This window comes from Leptosomus discolor, chromosome 9, assembly GCF_034619465.1.
Source record: "Leptosomus discolor isolate bLepDis1 chromosome 9, bLepDis1.hap2, whole genome shotgun sequence".
NCBI classification, from domain to species: Eukaryota; Metazoa; Chordata; class Aves; order Leptosomiformes; family Leptosomidae; genus Leptosomus; species Leptosomus discolor.
In genome coordinates this window covers 22,805,792-22,819,607 of record NC_141399.1, presented here as the reverse complement: position 1 = coordinate 22,819,607, position 13,816 = coordinate 22,805,792, and the positions used below count along the sequence as shown (strand labels likewise).

The 13,816-nt window shown below is 43.4% G+C and overlaps 1 protein-coding gene across 1 annotated transcript; it reads left to right on the top strand.

The window, feature by feature from the left end:
* Positions 1 to 387: 387 nt before the first annotated feature.
* On the top strand, positions 388 to 11,639 carry RAB43 (RAB43, member RAS oncogene family). The gene is made up of 3 exons (XM_086470537.1): positions 388 to 600; positions 10,245 to 10,428; positions 11,321 to 11,639. Exons 1-3 carry the CDS (start codon positions 388 to 390, stop codon positions 11,572 to 11,574), a joined length of 651 nt encoding a protein of 216 aa, XP_086326663.1. The 3' UTR covers positions 11,575 to 11,639.
* The last annotated feature ends 2,177 nt before the right edge of the window (positions 11,640 to 13,816 follow it).

Sequence of the window (13,816 nt, the reverse complement as noted above, 5' to 3'; positions counted from 1 at the left end):
TGACACCTCGCCAGTGCCTCTCCAGACAGCTGCTCTAACGTGCTCGTGTGCCCGCCCACGATGGTTTCTGTCGATCCGACCGCCACCCGAGCAGGCCCCGACGGCCCCGGCCCACCGCGGCGCCTGCCGGCGGCCCCGCGGCGCTGCCGGGGTACCTCCGACCCGGCCTGGCGGCGAGTCCGGCGCGGTGCCGCGGGCGTTGGCCGAGCCCGCGCTCGGCCCTCCCGCCGCCGGCCCGGGAGGCGGCCGCCAGGGCCGGGGCGGAGAGAGGGAGCGGGCGGGCGGGGAGGCGGGACCAGCGCTAGGCCCGGCGCGGCGCGGCGGGTGCTGCGCAGAGCCTAGCTCCCCTCGGCGGCGGCGGGCGAAAGGCCGGAGGGTGGCAGCGACATGCCCGGCCCGGCAGCGCCGGCGGGGCCCGGCCCCGATCCGGAGGAGAGCTACGACTTCCTCTTCAAGCTGGTGCTCATCGGGGACGCCAGCGTGGGCAAGACCTGCCTGGTTCAGCGCTTCAAGACCGGGGCCTTCGCCGAGCGCCAGGGCAGCACCATCGGCGTGGACTTCACCATGAAGAGCCTGGAGATCCAGGGCAAGCGGGTGAAGGTGAGCGGGGCGGGGTGAGTGTAGCTCACCTCCTGGCCCGGCCCGGCACAGCCGCCGGGATGCTGGCCCGGCCGCCCGGCCCCACTGCCGGAGGAGGAAGCGGAGGCGGCGGTGGCGAGACAGCGGCTGGCAGCGAGCGGTGCCGCCTGCCCGGGGTGCCCCGCCTCGGGGCAGTCCCCGCCGCCCGCACCCCGTCCTGCTGCTGCTCTGTCTCCCGGTGCTCAGGGGACGGGCTGCTCAGCGCCGGGGCCGCCCTCCCAAACCGCTCCGGCGGGCGAGGAGGGACCCAGCGCATCTCCGCGCTGGCTTCGCTGCCGCGGGAGCAGCAGTGCAGCCCGAGCCGGGCCGGCCCTTCCTTGGCACCCCGAGGAGGCGGGTCCAAGCCCCACCGCGGGACGCGCTCTGCCTCCGCGGCTGCAGCAGCCCCCTCTCAGCTTCTGGCCGGGGTCGAGGTGTGAGGTAGGAGGAATCGCAGCCAGGCTGCCCAGTTTCTAGGGAGGGGTGTGGAACTGGCTGATGGAGAGAGGCTAGGGGAGCCGTTGTTAAATTAGGCGTATTTAAAAGTTACCTTAAAGCACTGTTTACAGGGTGCCCTTACCTATTTCCGGTGGGACTAAAAAGAACTTAATGCAGCCACTGTCTGGGAAAAACCATGAAACTGTAAAGCTTTTGGGTGACACAGAAATACGGTAATTACAGTTGAATTTTGGTCTGTGTTTACCAAAGTAGGCGTCAAAGTCCTCTATTGTCTTTTTCTTACGAATTAACTTTGGTGAGCAGAATATTAAGCAGAGAAAGTTGCAGAAAATGGAATAAATGAAGGGTCATGGTTTTTAGGAAAGGAGGGGGATTAGAAGTTCTTATTTTCTTATATATCAAAGGTGCTTATTTTCTTGGGAGTGTTATATATCTTCCTGTCATGTGTAGCTGGGGTCAGCAGTTGAAAAGGAAACTCAGATTTTCTGTTTCTGATGTTAGTCCTTCCTCTGCACTTTCTAGCAAGTGAGCTGTTAGACTTGGGGTTCCTCCTTTCAGACTGAACCCTGGCTCCATTTAAATGCCAGGCATATAAAAATGACAGATGTGTCTGTTCCTGGTGCCAAGGGTCTTAGCCACGGAGTTCAGGAGTAGGGGAAGAGTAGCCCAGAAAATCACCCAAACTTCCCAGGTGTGCTTTTGCATATTATCAGTACTTGCACCTGAATATTCCTGTATTAGTAGTCAGTCTGTAACAAAACCAATGGATTATTTCTAAGTATTTTACAAAAAACATGTAAGAAAATGCAAGCTCTTGAGGCTTTCTTTTTCTTTGGATTGTTCTATTCTTCCACTCATGAAAAAAAACTAGGGATGTGCTGGTTGAAGAAGAGTATTTTAAGCATTACTTTAGACAAATTAATCTAATATTGTCTCTGATTTACCTTACAGACATTTTGGTTAGCTGCTGAGTCAGGGGCACAGCTAGAATATGAAAACATTTGCTTGGAGTTCATTTTTTTCTTGGTCTGTGAAGGTGTGGGTTGTATATGAACTTTAAATTCCAGTCAGGCTTTTCCAGTTGGAATGAGATTTCAGAGCAGTCTGTCTAACCTAGGTAGGTTTGTTCAGCGTGCTATAGGAAATGGAAAATAAGGAGGCATTTTATTATACTTTTGTGAGCTCCCTTATAAAGTAGGCAAGTAGGTGCGTGTGTGTCTTGCGCTTTTTACAAATTTAGTTTTCGTGTGGGTTCTAATGACTCCAGGAGCAGCACTGTACCCATCTGAATAGATCGTATCCTAACCCGTTAGTAAACAAGCCTGCCAAAGATGCTCTGTGTTGCCCATTGTTTCTGTCCCAGTCACGTGAGGCGTACTTGTTTAAAAGAGTTTCAGATAAATTGTTGATTGGGATGCCTCAAGTCAAGAGGTGTTCAGGACATGTTTAAAATAAAATTTGTTTGACCTTACAAAAAGATCCTTACAAAAGCATGCCAGGGGGTTCTCTGTGCGGCTGCTGTTTCATTATGGGTTTATGCTACTCCAGACAGTATCTTCACAGGGAATGCAAAGGCTTGTCTTCTTTTTAGCTCTGTTTGCTCCTTCAGAACAACAGCATGTACCAAAAAAATCCCAAGGAGTTTTTGAATGCTACTTCCTCTGCATCCCCGGTGGCCTATGCCTCATTTTTAGCCAGGCTAAGGATAGTATTACAACACAACCGAGTGAGTATGAATTTGACACTTACTTTGAGATGGAAACAAACCTTGTAAGGTTAATTTTGTTAGTGTCCCTTTCTGTTTAAAACTTCAAATGTTGTCATTACGTAATGTTTCTGAAACATTTGGAGATTTTTCAAGTCTCAGTTTCTTTTGATGCTTTTTTGTTGGATGAGGGGAAAGCAGCATGTTGGGATACTAAAGGTTAGTGTCCTGCAAATAACTTTTTAAAAAAAAAAAAAAAAATCAAGGCTTTCCTGGCATCTTGAAGCGGCATTCTTCCAGGTGTCCCAAATGATATTTCATACATTACTGCTTCATCAGCTACTGAAGCTGACTAAACTTCATATATAAAGAGACGTTAGTGTTTGAGGAAGGAGCTATTCACAGACAGTCCTGGTAGCTGAAGCTTTATCTCCAGAAATAAAACAGTAAAGCACTGGTGTTGTAAGCTTCCCTGATATGTGCTAACCCTGACTTGTAGAGATTTACCACTTCCAGAGAGTAAGAATGCATGAGCTTGTCTCCAGTATTCTTCTGTCTCCATTCAGACTTCTGTTTCTCTTCTTGTTCTTCCTTTAAGCTCTCCAGTTGCAATTTGAGGTACTGTCCAGTGGGACTATACAAGGCAGTGCCTCTGGGACAGGCTGCTGTGAGCCATGGGCTCTTGGAGGCGTTGGAGCTCAAAGGCAGGCAGGTCGTGTGGCACAGAGCCAGGCAGGGCTTTGGCAGGCCTAGGACACTGGATTCTAGTGGACCTTCAAAGTCAAAGCTACCTGTAGTGACCACCTTGATTTTTATCACAAAGGCACATTCTGACCAGCATATATCCAGAATTTCCCCCCTTCATCTTTAGGAAATGTCTGCAGTCTATCTTCATTTTTAAAAAATGCTGTAGTATATGCTGTTTAACAGGTTGAAATTGTGATGTACTACTCTCTGTAAAATACATCCTTCTTAGCTGGCTAAATCCTAGGGTACAGACTGTAGTTCCCAAAAGTTGTGGTTGTTGACTTAATGCATAGTGATTAAAGTCCTGTTGATAAATAATTACTTGTTCTTTGAGTGACAGAAAGAATGTGGCAAACAGAACAAAAACGTTTTGTAACTGTTATGTCACTGTAAGAAAAGATATTTATAAAACGGTGGAACTAAGATTTTACATAATGATAGGCAAGGACATTCCTAAGTCCAAGTCCATGAATCGTGGTTAGTAATAACAAAATTCCTTTTCTTTTGATAAATTTCCTCCTGTGAACTGGTAAATTGATTTGGTTTCTTAAATGTCTACTTCATGCTGTCATTTCATAGTGTTTTACATATACTGAATATTTCTTTCCTTGATGCCATAGTTTTTCTCTCTCATACTATACCTTTCAGAAAGCAGCAGGAGAGGAGAACACTTGAAAACAAACACATTCCTTTTATAACAAATACTTCTTTATGTATCATTGCACTTTTTAATTTACAAGCCTTTTCAGCCCATATGATATCAAGATTCTTGGCTTTTATTCAGGCCTCGTGGCTGTAACTATATTCCTTCCAGAATGGCCCAAAACATAATGTGTCATTATCTGGCTAAATTGCAAGCAATACGAAATTGTGACTTGTTAACTGCCTTGTCTCCTGACTGTCATATTTAATAACATTGCTAAGTGAATACAAATGAAGCTGTTGGTTATTACATGGAAGCAATATTCTTTGATATCCAGAGGAAAATACAGCTCTCTTCTCTGTCAACTACTTTTGATGCTCATAACACTAGAGAAAACGGTAATGCTGCATTCCCAGCAAAAAGGGATTCCTCATTCTCTAAAAATTCTGCAGGGAAACAATTGAATAGAGTTCTGTGTGTGAATAACACTTAAATTGAAATACATTGTCATCCAGATAGTAGTTTTGTTGCTTTTGGCAAAGGCTGTACAGATTAAGTTGCAAGATTGTTTCAGTAAGTCATTTTAGGAGCAAGTGTTGTGGTTTGCTGGTGTACAGAAATGTATATTACTGTTTGCCATTTGAGATGACAGGTTTTGGACACAGTCAGTTGGTTAAGAATCATTTAGCACGGTCTTTGCGTTTTCACCTGGAAATTTTATGGAAGTTGCTGTGTTTTGAAGAATTCATAGCACAAAAGTGGCACTTCTGTCTTTATAAAGGAAGGTATCAGCTATAGGGTGTACTCAGTTATTATTAGTGTTGCTTCATGAGCAGAAGTAAACCTGAACTTGTGTGATTCTTTAGAAGGATCAGGAAAGTACTTAATAAATATGTAGGAAGTAAGAGAGGGAGAAATTATTTAACATGTCTTGAGGCCATTTGTTGAGCATTATCCTTTGATAAACAGTATGTTTATCAATGTGAGAAGAATCCACATCAAACCATTTGCTAATTCGCGCTTACTGTGGTCTTTGGTCAGCCTGTCACTCACCATTTTCAACACTTTTGTCTATTTCTGTAGTTGAAAATCTGCTTTCTCTAAGCCTAATCGAACATCCCAGAATGATCTTCCGGAGACCCACTGTAAATTCTACCATTGTCTGTTTTCCTCCTACATCAACTTGAAACATTCCTTCTTCCTTTTTCTCTGGTGTCCCTCATCTTCCCATCATGTGCCACTGCGAAGAGCCTGGCTCAGTTGTCTTGATGACCTCCTCATAGGTACTGGACAGCCGCTCGCAGATCATCTCAAACCCCTCTCCAATGCTGCATAAGCCCGTTTCCCTCTGGCTCTTCTCACAGGGCATGTATACTCTGATTACCTGACCATCTTGATGGCCCTCCACTGAACTTGCTCCGGTTCTTCAATGTCTTTCTTGTATGGGGGGCCCAAAACTGGATGCTATTTTAGTTGGAATGCAGTAAATACTGAATAAAAGGGAATAATCGCCTCCCAGGCTTCACTCCTGTCAATAGAGCTCAGGACACTGCCTGGATGCGCTGCTGGCTCCTGCTCAGCTTGCTGTCGGCACAGACCCCAGGGCCTTTGCTCCCCAGCCAGTCAGACCCTCACCTGCACCCCTGTGAAGGGTGGGCGACATGTACTCCTGCTATACTCCTTCCCAACAGGAAAAGGTAAGAAAGCAAATACGAAAGGTTGTTCAAGACTTTGTCTAATGTACTTATGGAAAGCTCCAATTCTATGGTGATTATATGGAGTCATGAAAAATCTCACAGGAGGTTGTAGCTGGTTTAGCGCTTGGCTGTTCAGCAACAGCCAGTGCTAAGGGCTCTGCTGTCCAAAAAATTCAAAGCTAAAAGCAGATCAAAATAACCAGCTCTTGTAAGTAAATGGGCATTCAGTAGTGCAACAATTAGCACAGGAGAGGTGGCTCCTTGTCTTTGTTCACTTAAGAGTATTCTGTCACATTCCTTCCAAGCAATGGGTGTGGATTCTCTGTTCTTTATCCCACCCTCATTTGTTACTAGAGGTGGTCCCCCTGAAGGCCTGCTGCCGACCTCTTATGTCATAGGTGGTTTTTCTTCATATCCTCAGATGAATTTAACACAATTCTCCAGCAGTTCCAACTTCTCTTTCTCACAACAAAATTGTTGCCAAAGTAATTACAAAATCAGGAATTGCTTAAAGAGGTTATGAAGTGGCAGATATGGCTTCCATCACGTTATTTACAAAGCTGGGGCGCTTAAATGGAGGAAATGAATAACTACGAACTTTGTGTCCTATACTGCAAATGTGATAGACTTCTTCAATACAAAAGAGTATATGATCATAGCTTTTATTGTAACCTGTGGCTAGTACCGTTCATTTGGTATTTTGATATTAACATCTAACTTGCATTGAGGGGCTTTTAGATGAGAAATACGAAGGTTTTATTTCCAATGAATTTACAATTGTTATTTCTTGTCAAGAATTACATACTAGTAAATACAGTTTAACAGAGAGACTATATAAAATTTTTACTATAAAACGGTCGTTTTAAATTACAGTTGTGATTGGTACTTATATGTAGTTGTCGTGTTTCTTTTCCAATAGAGTTGTCTGAAATATGTCTCTGTACACCCACTGGAGAAAATTTACTTAGGATCAGAACTGGTGTTTTTGTAATGACTTTAATTATCTTTTTTTATTCATATATCAGACTGATTCATGCTATACAGAAGTATTTTCCTTAGAGTTTTCTAAAGATGCCGTCAAGCAAATTAGCTATATTTTGTCTTGAGGAATACATGTTGCTTTAAATTAGGTAATCTGGTTCATACTACTTGTGTACTCTGTGCCTGTCTGTAGTGTGTGTTCTTAATGATTTAAAATAAGACAAATACTAAAGCTTCAAACAATGTGACAGGACAGGTTTTCAAGCTTCCGAACTGTATGGAGCAAGTTGTTATTAAGCCCCCAAAGTACCTCTGCCCGCTGAGCACGCCACAAGGCAGGCTGATCCCTACTAGCTGGAGCTGCCTGCTCTGCAGAGGAGACTGCACAAGGACCCTCGCTCAGCTTCAGGTCAGCTTGTTGGATCCGTTCACCCCCACCTTCAGTAAGGAGTTAAACTGCAGGGGCATGTCCCTGATTCGGTCAGGACAACTTTGCCATTGCTGTGAGGGACCGGTGCAGTCTGTGTGCTGTCAGCACAGTGTGTCTGTGTAATTTAGCCCTTCAAATAAAAGGCAAAACCCTATTTTTCAGTGCCATCAGTGAGTTAAGCTATATGGTGAATCAGATTAACAGGCGGTAGCTTCAGTGCAGGGAGAGGGCAAGGCTATGCAGCTGGGATGGCAGGGCTTTGATGACAGTGTTGTCTCAGTTCGGTTTAAGCAAGTCATTAAACCATGCCTGTATGCGGCTGGCTTTGCCTGACAGAAAGAATGAGCGCTCACATGGCTCATTCTGCCAGCAGAAGTGATGGGAACGGTGACAAACGGGTGTGTGCGTTGGGATAGATGTTTGCAAAGGATGTATCTGCTTACAGGTCTAGTACACACTGTAGTCTCCACAGTGGAAGCAAAACCACAACAAACTGAAGATCATGTGAAAAGGCAAATGATTCAGAGTCCTTACTCAAAAGAGGAGTGACAAGTAGGGGAGCATGAACTTCAAATGCCTGAGGGAAGGAGCTTACCTGGAGGATATGGGCTGGGAGAAAGGCTGCTGTTAGAGCTCCTGAGGTCAGACCTGCAGTCTGCGCTCTTCCCAGCGGGACACTCGGGGCTTCAGCAACTTTGTACATGCGGTCCTGTGAACACACAGCCATAAGTGCTTGAGTCAAAAATGTGTGTGGGTGCTGTGAGATCTTGCTGGTGATGTTTTGAGGTTGCTTTATCACTATTGAAAGGCTGTGGCAATTGGGGAGGACCAGAGAAAGGCAAATACTGTACTCTTCTTCAGAAAGGGCAAGAAATCCTGGGAACTACAGGCTGGTCAGACTCATTTTGGTCCCTGGGAAAATCATGGAGCAATTCTTCCTGGAAGAATTAAGTTTTGACCCCACCTGGAGCAGGCAGTTGGCTTTGTCACCTCCCAAAACCTGTCCCAATCTCAGTGACTGTGGTTCCATGGAGTGTACTTATAGAGAGGTTTTCAGAATCCAGTACAAGGCCCAAGACTGGCTTGTTCAGTCACTCTGCAGGTAAACCACTCTTATTTATGTGAAAAGTGTAAGCAAAACAATTTTTTTTTAATTTAAAAAGTTTATAATTCTTCTGTATGTACAGAATCTCTCTGATCTCTCCCAAGAGTTGGGTAATCATCCTTAGCCTTGTTTTGCACTTGACCTAGTCAAGTATTGAGATTTAAAACTGTAACAGACACAAAGGTCTAGAGAGAGACTTGAGTACAGAGAATATCATACATAAACCTGCCGTGAACTTCCTTGTCTCTCGTAATTGTCTGTTGACTGCTCCAAATAATTATCTGTTCCATTAATAATCATTGCTTTGTTGTTTTCTCCTTTCTGAGTCCATTACAGTCCCTTTCCCTTGACTGAGAAAACTCTTACCAGGACCAAGAAATGCTTTTTCATTGCATTGACTCCTTTTAAGCTGTATGCATACAATTTGGGATCTAAATGCTTGGTCAGCCCAGGAAAGTGATCAGTACAGCCTTTCCCAAAGTGAAAGCTGCTGCTCAGACATGCAGCAGAGTCAGAAGATAAAAACAAAATACCAATGTGCGAAAGAAATGGAAAACTGATTCTGTATTATTTGGTGTAAATTATCACTGTTAAGTTGTTGTCAGCTCTTTAAAATAAAGAGATTCAGAGAGAGGGGAAATAATAAATTACGGGTCCACAATATGGGAAGATTAAAAAACAATATGGGAAGATTAAAAAACAATATGGGAAGATTAAAAAGGAGTATTTGCTTATATCCTGTCTCATTTAAGAGGAGATGCAGAATATAAGGAATGGCACAAAAAGACAAGCAGTGGTCTCTCATTTATCATTTGGGGATAGAGAAGTGAAAGTACAACAGCAGGACAGAAAATATAAAATTTATAAAAGGAAATTCTTTTGTTTCATTGCTACTATATATTGTAGGCAAGAGCTTTGAAAGATTCAAAAAGGATTAAAGATTTATATGGAGGATGAGAACATCCACAGTTACTTCAGATTAAAGGCTTCTGCAATATAAGCCCTCATGTTCCAGGACATTAGACAACCTATAAAACAAGAGGATTTAAAGAGAAATTTTCCCTATGAGTAAGATATTGTGTTTGTCCACTCCGAGTTATTTGGCTTCTTCCTCTGGAACATCTAGTACTGGGAACTCAAACCCTGATATTTAAAATTCTTACGCTGCCAGATTTAGGCAAAAGTATGTAAGCTAAGTGTTTCTCCTTCCTGCTCAGATGTAATGTCTGTTCCACCACCTAAAAAAGGACAGGTGACTAGATCTTTGACTGATTTTATTGAAACCTAGAATTGCTGATATTTCTTTTATACATTCTTTTATGTATTATATATATATATTCTTTTAATTGTCTCATATTTCCTTATAAAACAGCGTCAGTGCTCTCAGATGTTACTACCACCTCCTACTCCAGTTGGTACTGCCCCTGTAGCAGAACTGGCAGAACTACATCAGTACTGCAGACAATGTGCCAGCAAAAAGCTGGTTGTAGTTCCAGTGACACACCAGATGGTGAGCTGGAGAGGCTTGGCCATGGGCTAACATCTTGTTTTGCAAACTCTGCCAGAGAAGGTGACAAGTCATAATTTCATAATCTGCCACGGAAGGATTCATCAGAGCTCACCTGTAGGACTCCAGAGGGTCTCAACTCATACAGATATAAACTTTGAGCAGCCGAGTGTGAAAAGGTTCTCCAGTGTATGTGGCTGTCCTTAAATCATGAACAAAGGACTAGAAAAGCATGATGCCAGAATATGTTAGGTATAAGGCAGATTTATAACAAGCCTATGGAATCAAGTCCTGTCTTTTATTCAGGAAAACTTGCCAGCCAGCGTCTCATCATGTGCTTTGTTGTATTTAGTTGCAGATCTGGGACACGGCTGGCCAGGAGAGATTCCGAACCATCACCCAGAGTTATTACCGCAGCGCCAATGGAGCAATCCTAGCCTATGATATCAGCAAGAGAGGCTCTTTCCTGTCCATTCCTCGCTGGATCGAGGATGTGAGAAAGTATGCTGGTTCGAACATAGTACAATTACTGATTGGTGAGTTAAAAATATTAATACCAATGTACTTAGTTGCAATATTTAAGATGGTTAGAAGTTTTATTTTTGGTTGAAGTTAAGATGTATATAGATCCAATTAGAAATTTTCCCACTTTTTTTTTTTATTAGAAAGTGCTGATTCATAAAAACAAATATTTTGCTTTGCTTAACTTCTGTGAAGAAGTAGAGAGCTTTGTATCAGAAGACAGCTTTGAAGACTTTGCATCCCACTCAATGGAGAGCTGGCTACCCAAGATTTCCAGGTTCTGAGGCACAGCTGCTGTGGAGCTGTTCTTGTTGCAAGGATCATAAGCCTTCCAGGGCTCAGAGAATCTCCATCATATCAAGCCAATGTGTTTTGGAAAACTGGAACACCCACGTACTTCAGCAGACGTGCGATTTCAGAAGGATTTCGGGGCAATCGGGGTTTGTCAGTTCTCTGCTAGAAGTTGTGCTTCCCAGCCCAATGTTTCTGACTCGGACATGGCTCTCGGGGCCTGCAGACCCACTAATACCAGATCAGTACTATTCTGGATTTCTCTAGGTACCAGCAGACTGCTGTTGTTTTCACAAAATGGTTTTGGTTTTAATTTCTAGCCCATTTGTCTTCTGTTAAGGTCTACAGCCACCACTCTTCACTTACTGACTTCTTCTGTTACCTGTATGAGTCTTACAGAAATACCGGTTGGAAGGGGCTTAGGAGATTGTCTAGTCCAACCTCCTCCTCAAAGCGAGGCTAATGTCAGGTTGATCAGGGCCTGTTCAGTCAAATTCTGAAAATCTCCAAGAACGGAAGTTCTGCAGCTTCCCTGGGAAACCTGAGAACCTCCTGCAGAATACTTAGTCTGACATAGTCAATACAAATTACTCTGTTGTTTCTTTTTTCTTCCAGGAAACAAGTCTGACCTAAGTGATCTTCGAGAGGTTCAGCTGGAAGAAGCTCAGAGTCTGGCTGAACACTATGATAATATCATCTGTGCCATAGAGACCTCTGCAAAAGACTCCAGCAATGTGGAGGAGGCTTTTGTGAAGATGGCTACAGAGCTCATGATGAGGCATGGAGGCCCTGTGTTCAGTGAGAAGAATACTGACAGCATCAAGCTTGACAGCAAAGATGTTGTAGAAGGCTGGGGGTGTGGTTGCTGATATGAGCTAGGTGATATCCCTAACTTTACTGGAATTTAGATGGTGCTTCACCCTAATGCTGAGTAGCACAGTAGCCATATTCTCCTCCTCCTGTGAAACCAGCAATTTGTTATGTTAGACACAATCCTGTTTGCTTTGGTGTCTTATTTTTAAAAATGGACTCTTGAGAGGTAGTCCTAAAAGTCAAACCCTCTGAAAAACTTACTCAACATTTGTCTCCACCATTTTCTTTTCTGTAACCTTCACACAAGTTACAAAAGTGGAGGAAACAACCTTGAACTGGTGACGTGGGTGGGGAGACAGATGGTTGGGGAAGAGACTGATGCACGCCCAAAGTTCTGAAGCATTTGGCATGGGACTCTTGGCAAAGGAGGTGACTTTTGGAATAGGCAGTCTTGACAGTGTCTCTTTAAATCCTCGGCACTCCACCAGAGTGACCAGAAAGTGACAGTGTCTTTGATGAAGGTATTTCAAGTGTCAGAATACCCAGCATTTTGATTGCATGACCAAATAGCAGTCACCTGGCCTAGGGCATATGGATTGCTCGTTCATGTGGGAACAGGCCTAGGTGAGGAAGCCTTCTCTCAGGTTTTATTATAATTTTTTTAAATTATAATTTTAACAAAAAGCAAAATCAGCCTGAGCAGTACCACGTGACTTGCTGTCAAGCAGGATTGGACCAGTGTAGTTATTTTAAATACAGCCTTGAGGAGAGGGTAGATGCATTTCATTTGTTACTGTTTGCACAGTGATAGCGCCCTTTTCCAAGTGGGTATCATTGAGGTTTTGCCCTCAGGTCTCTCAATTTCATTCCACAACTCAAGACCTGCACCACTGGAAACAGGAACTGGAGAAACCTTGAACTGACTGGTAGCTGTGATCTCCTGCCATGTGCCTAACAGTCATACACAGGGTTAATTCTGGTCATATACGTTTAACATTATGTTACCAGAGTGTTTATTGCTTAAGATAAGTGGATTTGGTTTTTGCTTTGGTTGTTTGGGTTTTTTTAAACCACTTCTTTAAATACAATCTGGGCATATAATGGGACAGATGACCTCAGAATAGCTGAAAACTGCATGCATTGCAACTTCTTGGTTGTAAGGAACCAGCATCTTTCCAAGTGATTCCCTCCCAACTATGTACTCAACTGCTTCCCTCTCCCTATCACAAGTTATCAGTTGCTTTTTACTCCTTGAAAACACTCAGCAGGAAAAATCTTTTGCTGTTGATCCGAAGTCCACATTGTTAAGTAAAATGGATTTCATAATTCAACTGCATATAGTTGTCCTTCAGATTCAGCTCTGTATTCCGTGTTGTGGATGCAGTTGAAGTACTGATGGCAGCAGTCCTCTCTGGATTTACGCTCTCAAGCACCTTACAAAAATGGATTTGCAGAGGGAGCAGAAGCAGGATTATTTTTAACTCTGCAGTTAAAGCAAAGGTGTTCAGAGGTGACAAGTGATTTTTGCAATCCCTGATACTTTGAAGGAGCTCAGTTTCAGAAACCACCCACTTAGAAGTGAAGTCACTTGTCCCTTTTGAAAGTCTTGATCAAAAAGGACCTGGATTGGTTTGCTACTAGGGCTATACTAGTTTTAATACACTCAACATATCCAGTATCATGAAAATTGGGAAGATTTAAGGGCTAATAGATCCTAATCTCAATGCTATTAATCTTTTTACAGAAAATATTAAACCATTTTCTGGTCTTTCTGGTTTTTTAAAACTATGAGGAAGGTTATTGAGGAATTATGTTTACTTTGAGCCCATTTGCTTCAAATCTAAAGTGTTAGTTTTCAACTTCTATAGTTGTAACAGTGAAAGGGCCTTAAATTTTTTCCATTAGTACAGATTTCACAATTCTAACGTTTTATATGAAAGGGCAGGTTGAGCTGCAGTACTCAGTAGTATTTTTGGATAGTTTTTCCAGGACATTCCCAGCTCTCCTACATCCAAAGATAACAGGCAATAAGTGTCCAGCAGTAGCTAGACACTGAAAATGAGAGACTCTGAACTCTAGATTTGTTACTGATTAGCAAACCCTGTATCCCCTTCTCGGGAGAAACTATGAAGACAGTCCAAGCTAAAACTCAGTCCTGATCACTGCTTCTCCCCCCTGGTTAGATGGTCCTTAAGACACAGAATACTGGCAAGCATGTGGCTTTGTGTCACGACATATTATAGTTGACATCTGTAGGTCGCAGTCCTGCAGTTCTGTGTGCTTGAATGCAGACTCTCA

What these genes read in the sequence shown, in the direction of transcription:
- RAB43 (XM_086470537.1), top strand. Translation starts at nt 388, where the DNA reads ATGCCCGGCCCGGCAGCGCCGGCGGGGCCCGGCCCCGATCCGGAGGAG. An exon ending in TCCAGGGCAAGCGGGTGAAG is followed by an intron (nt 601 to 10,244) that starts GTGAGCGGGGCG and finishes TGTTGTATTTAG; the next exon opens with TTGCAGATCTGGGACACGGC. An exon ending in CATAGTACAATTACTGATTG is followed by an intron (nt 10,429 to 11,320) that starts GTGAGTTAAAAA and finishes TTTTTCTTCCAG; the next exon opens with GAAACAAGTCTGACCTAAGT.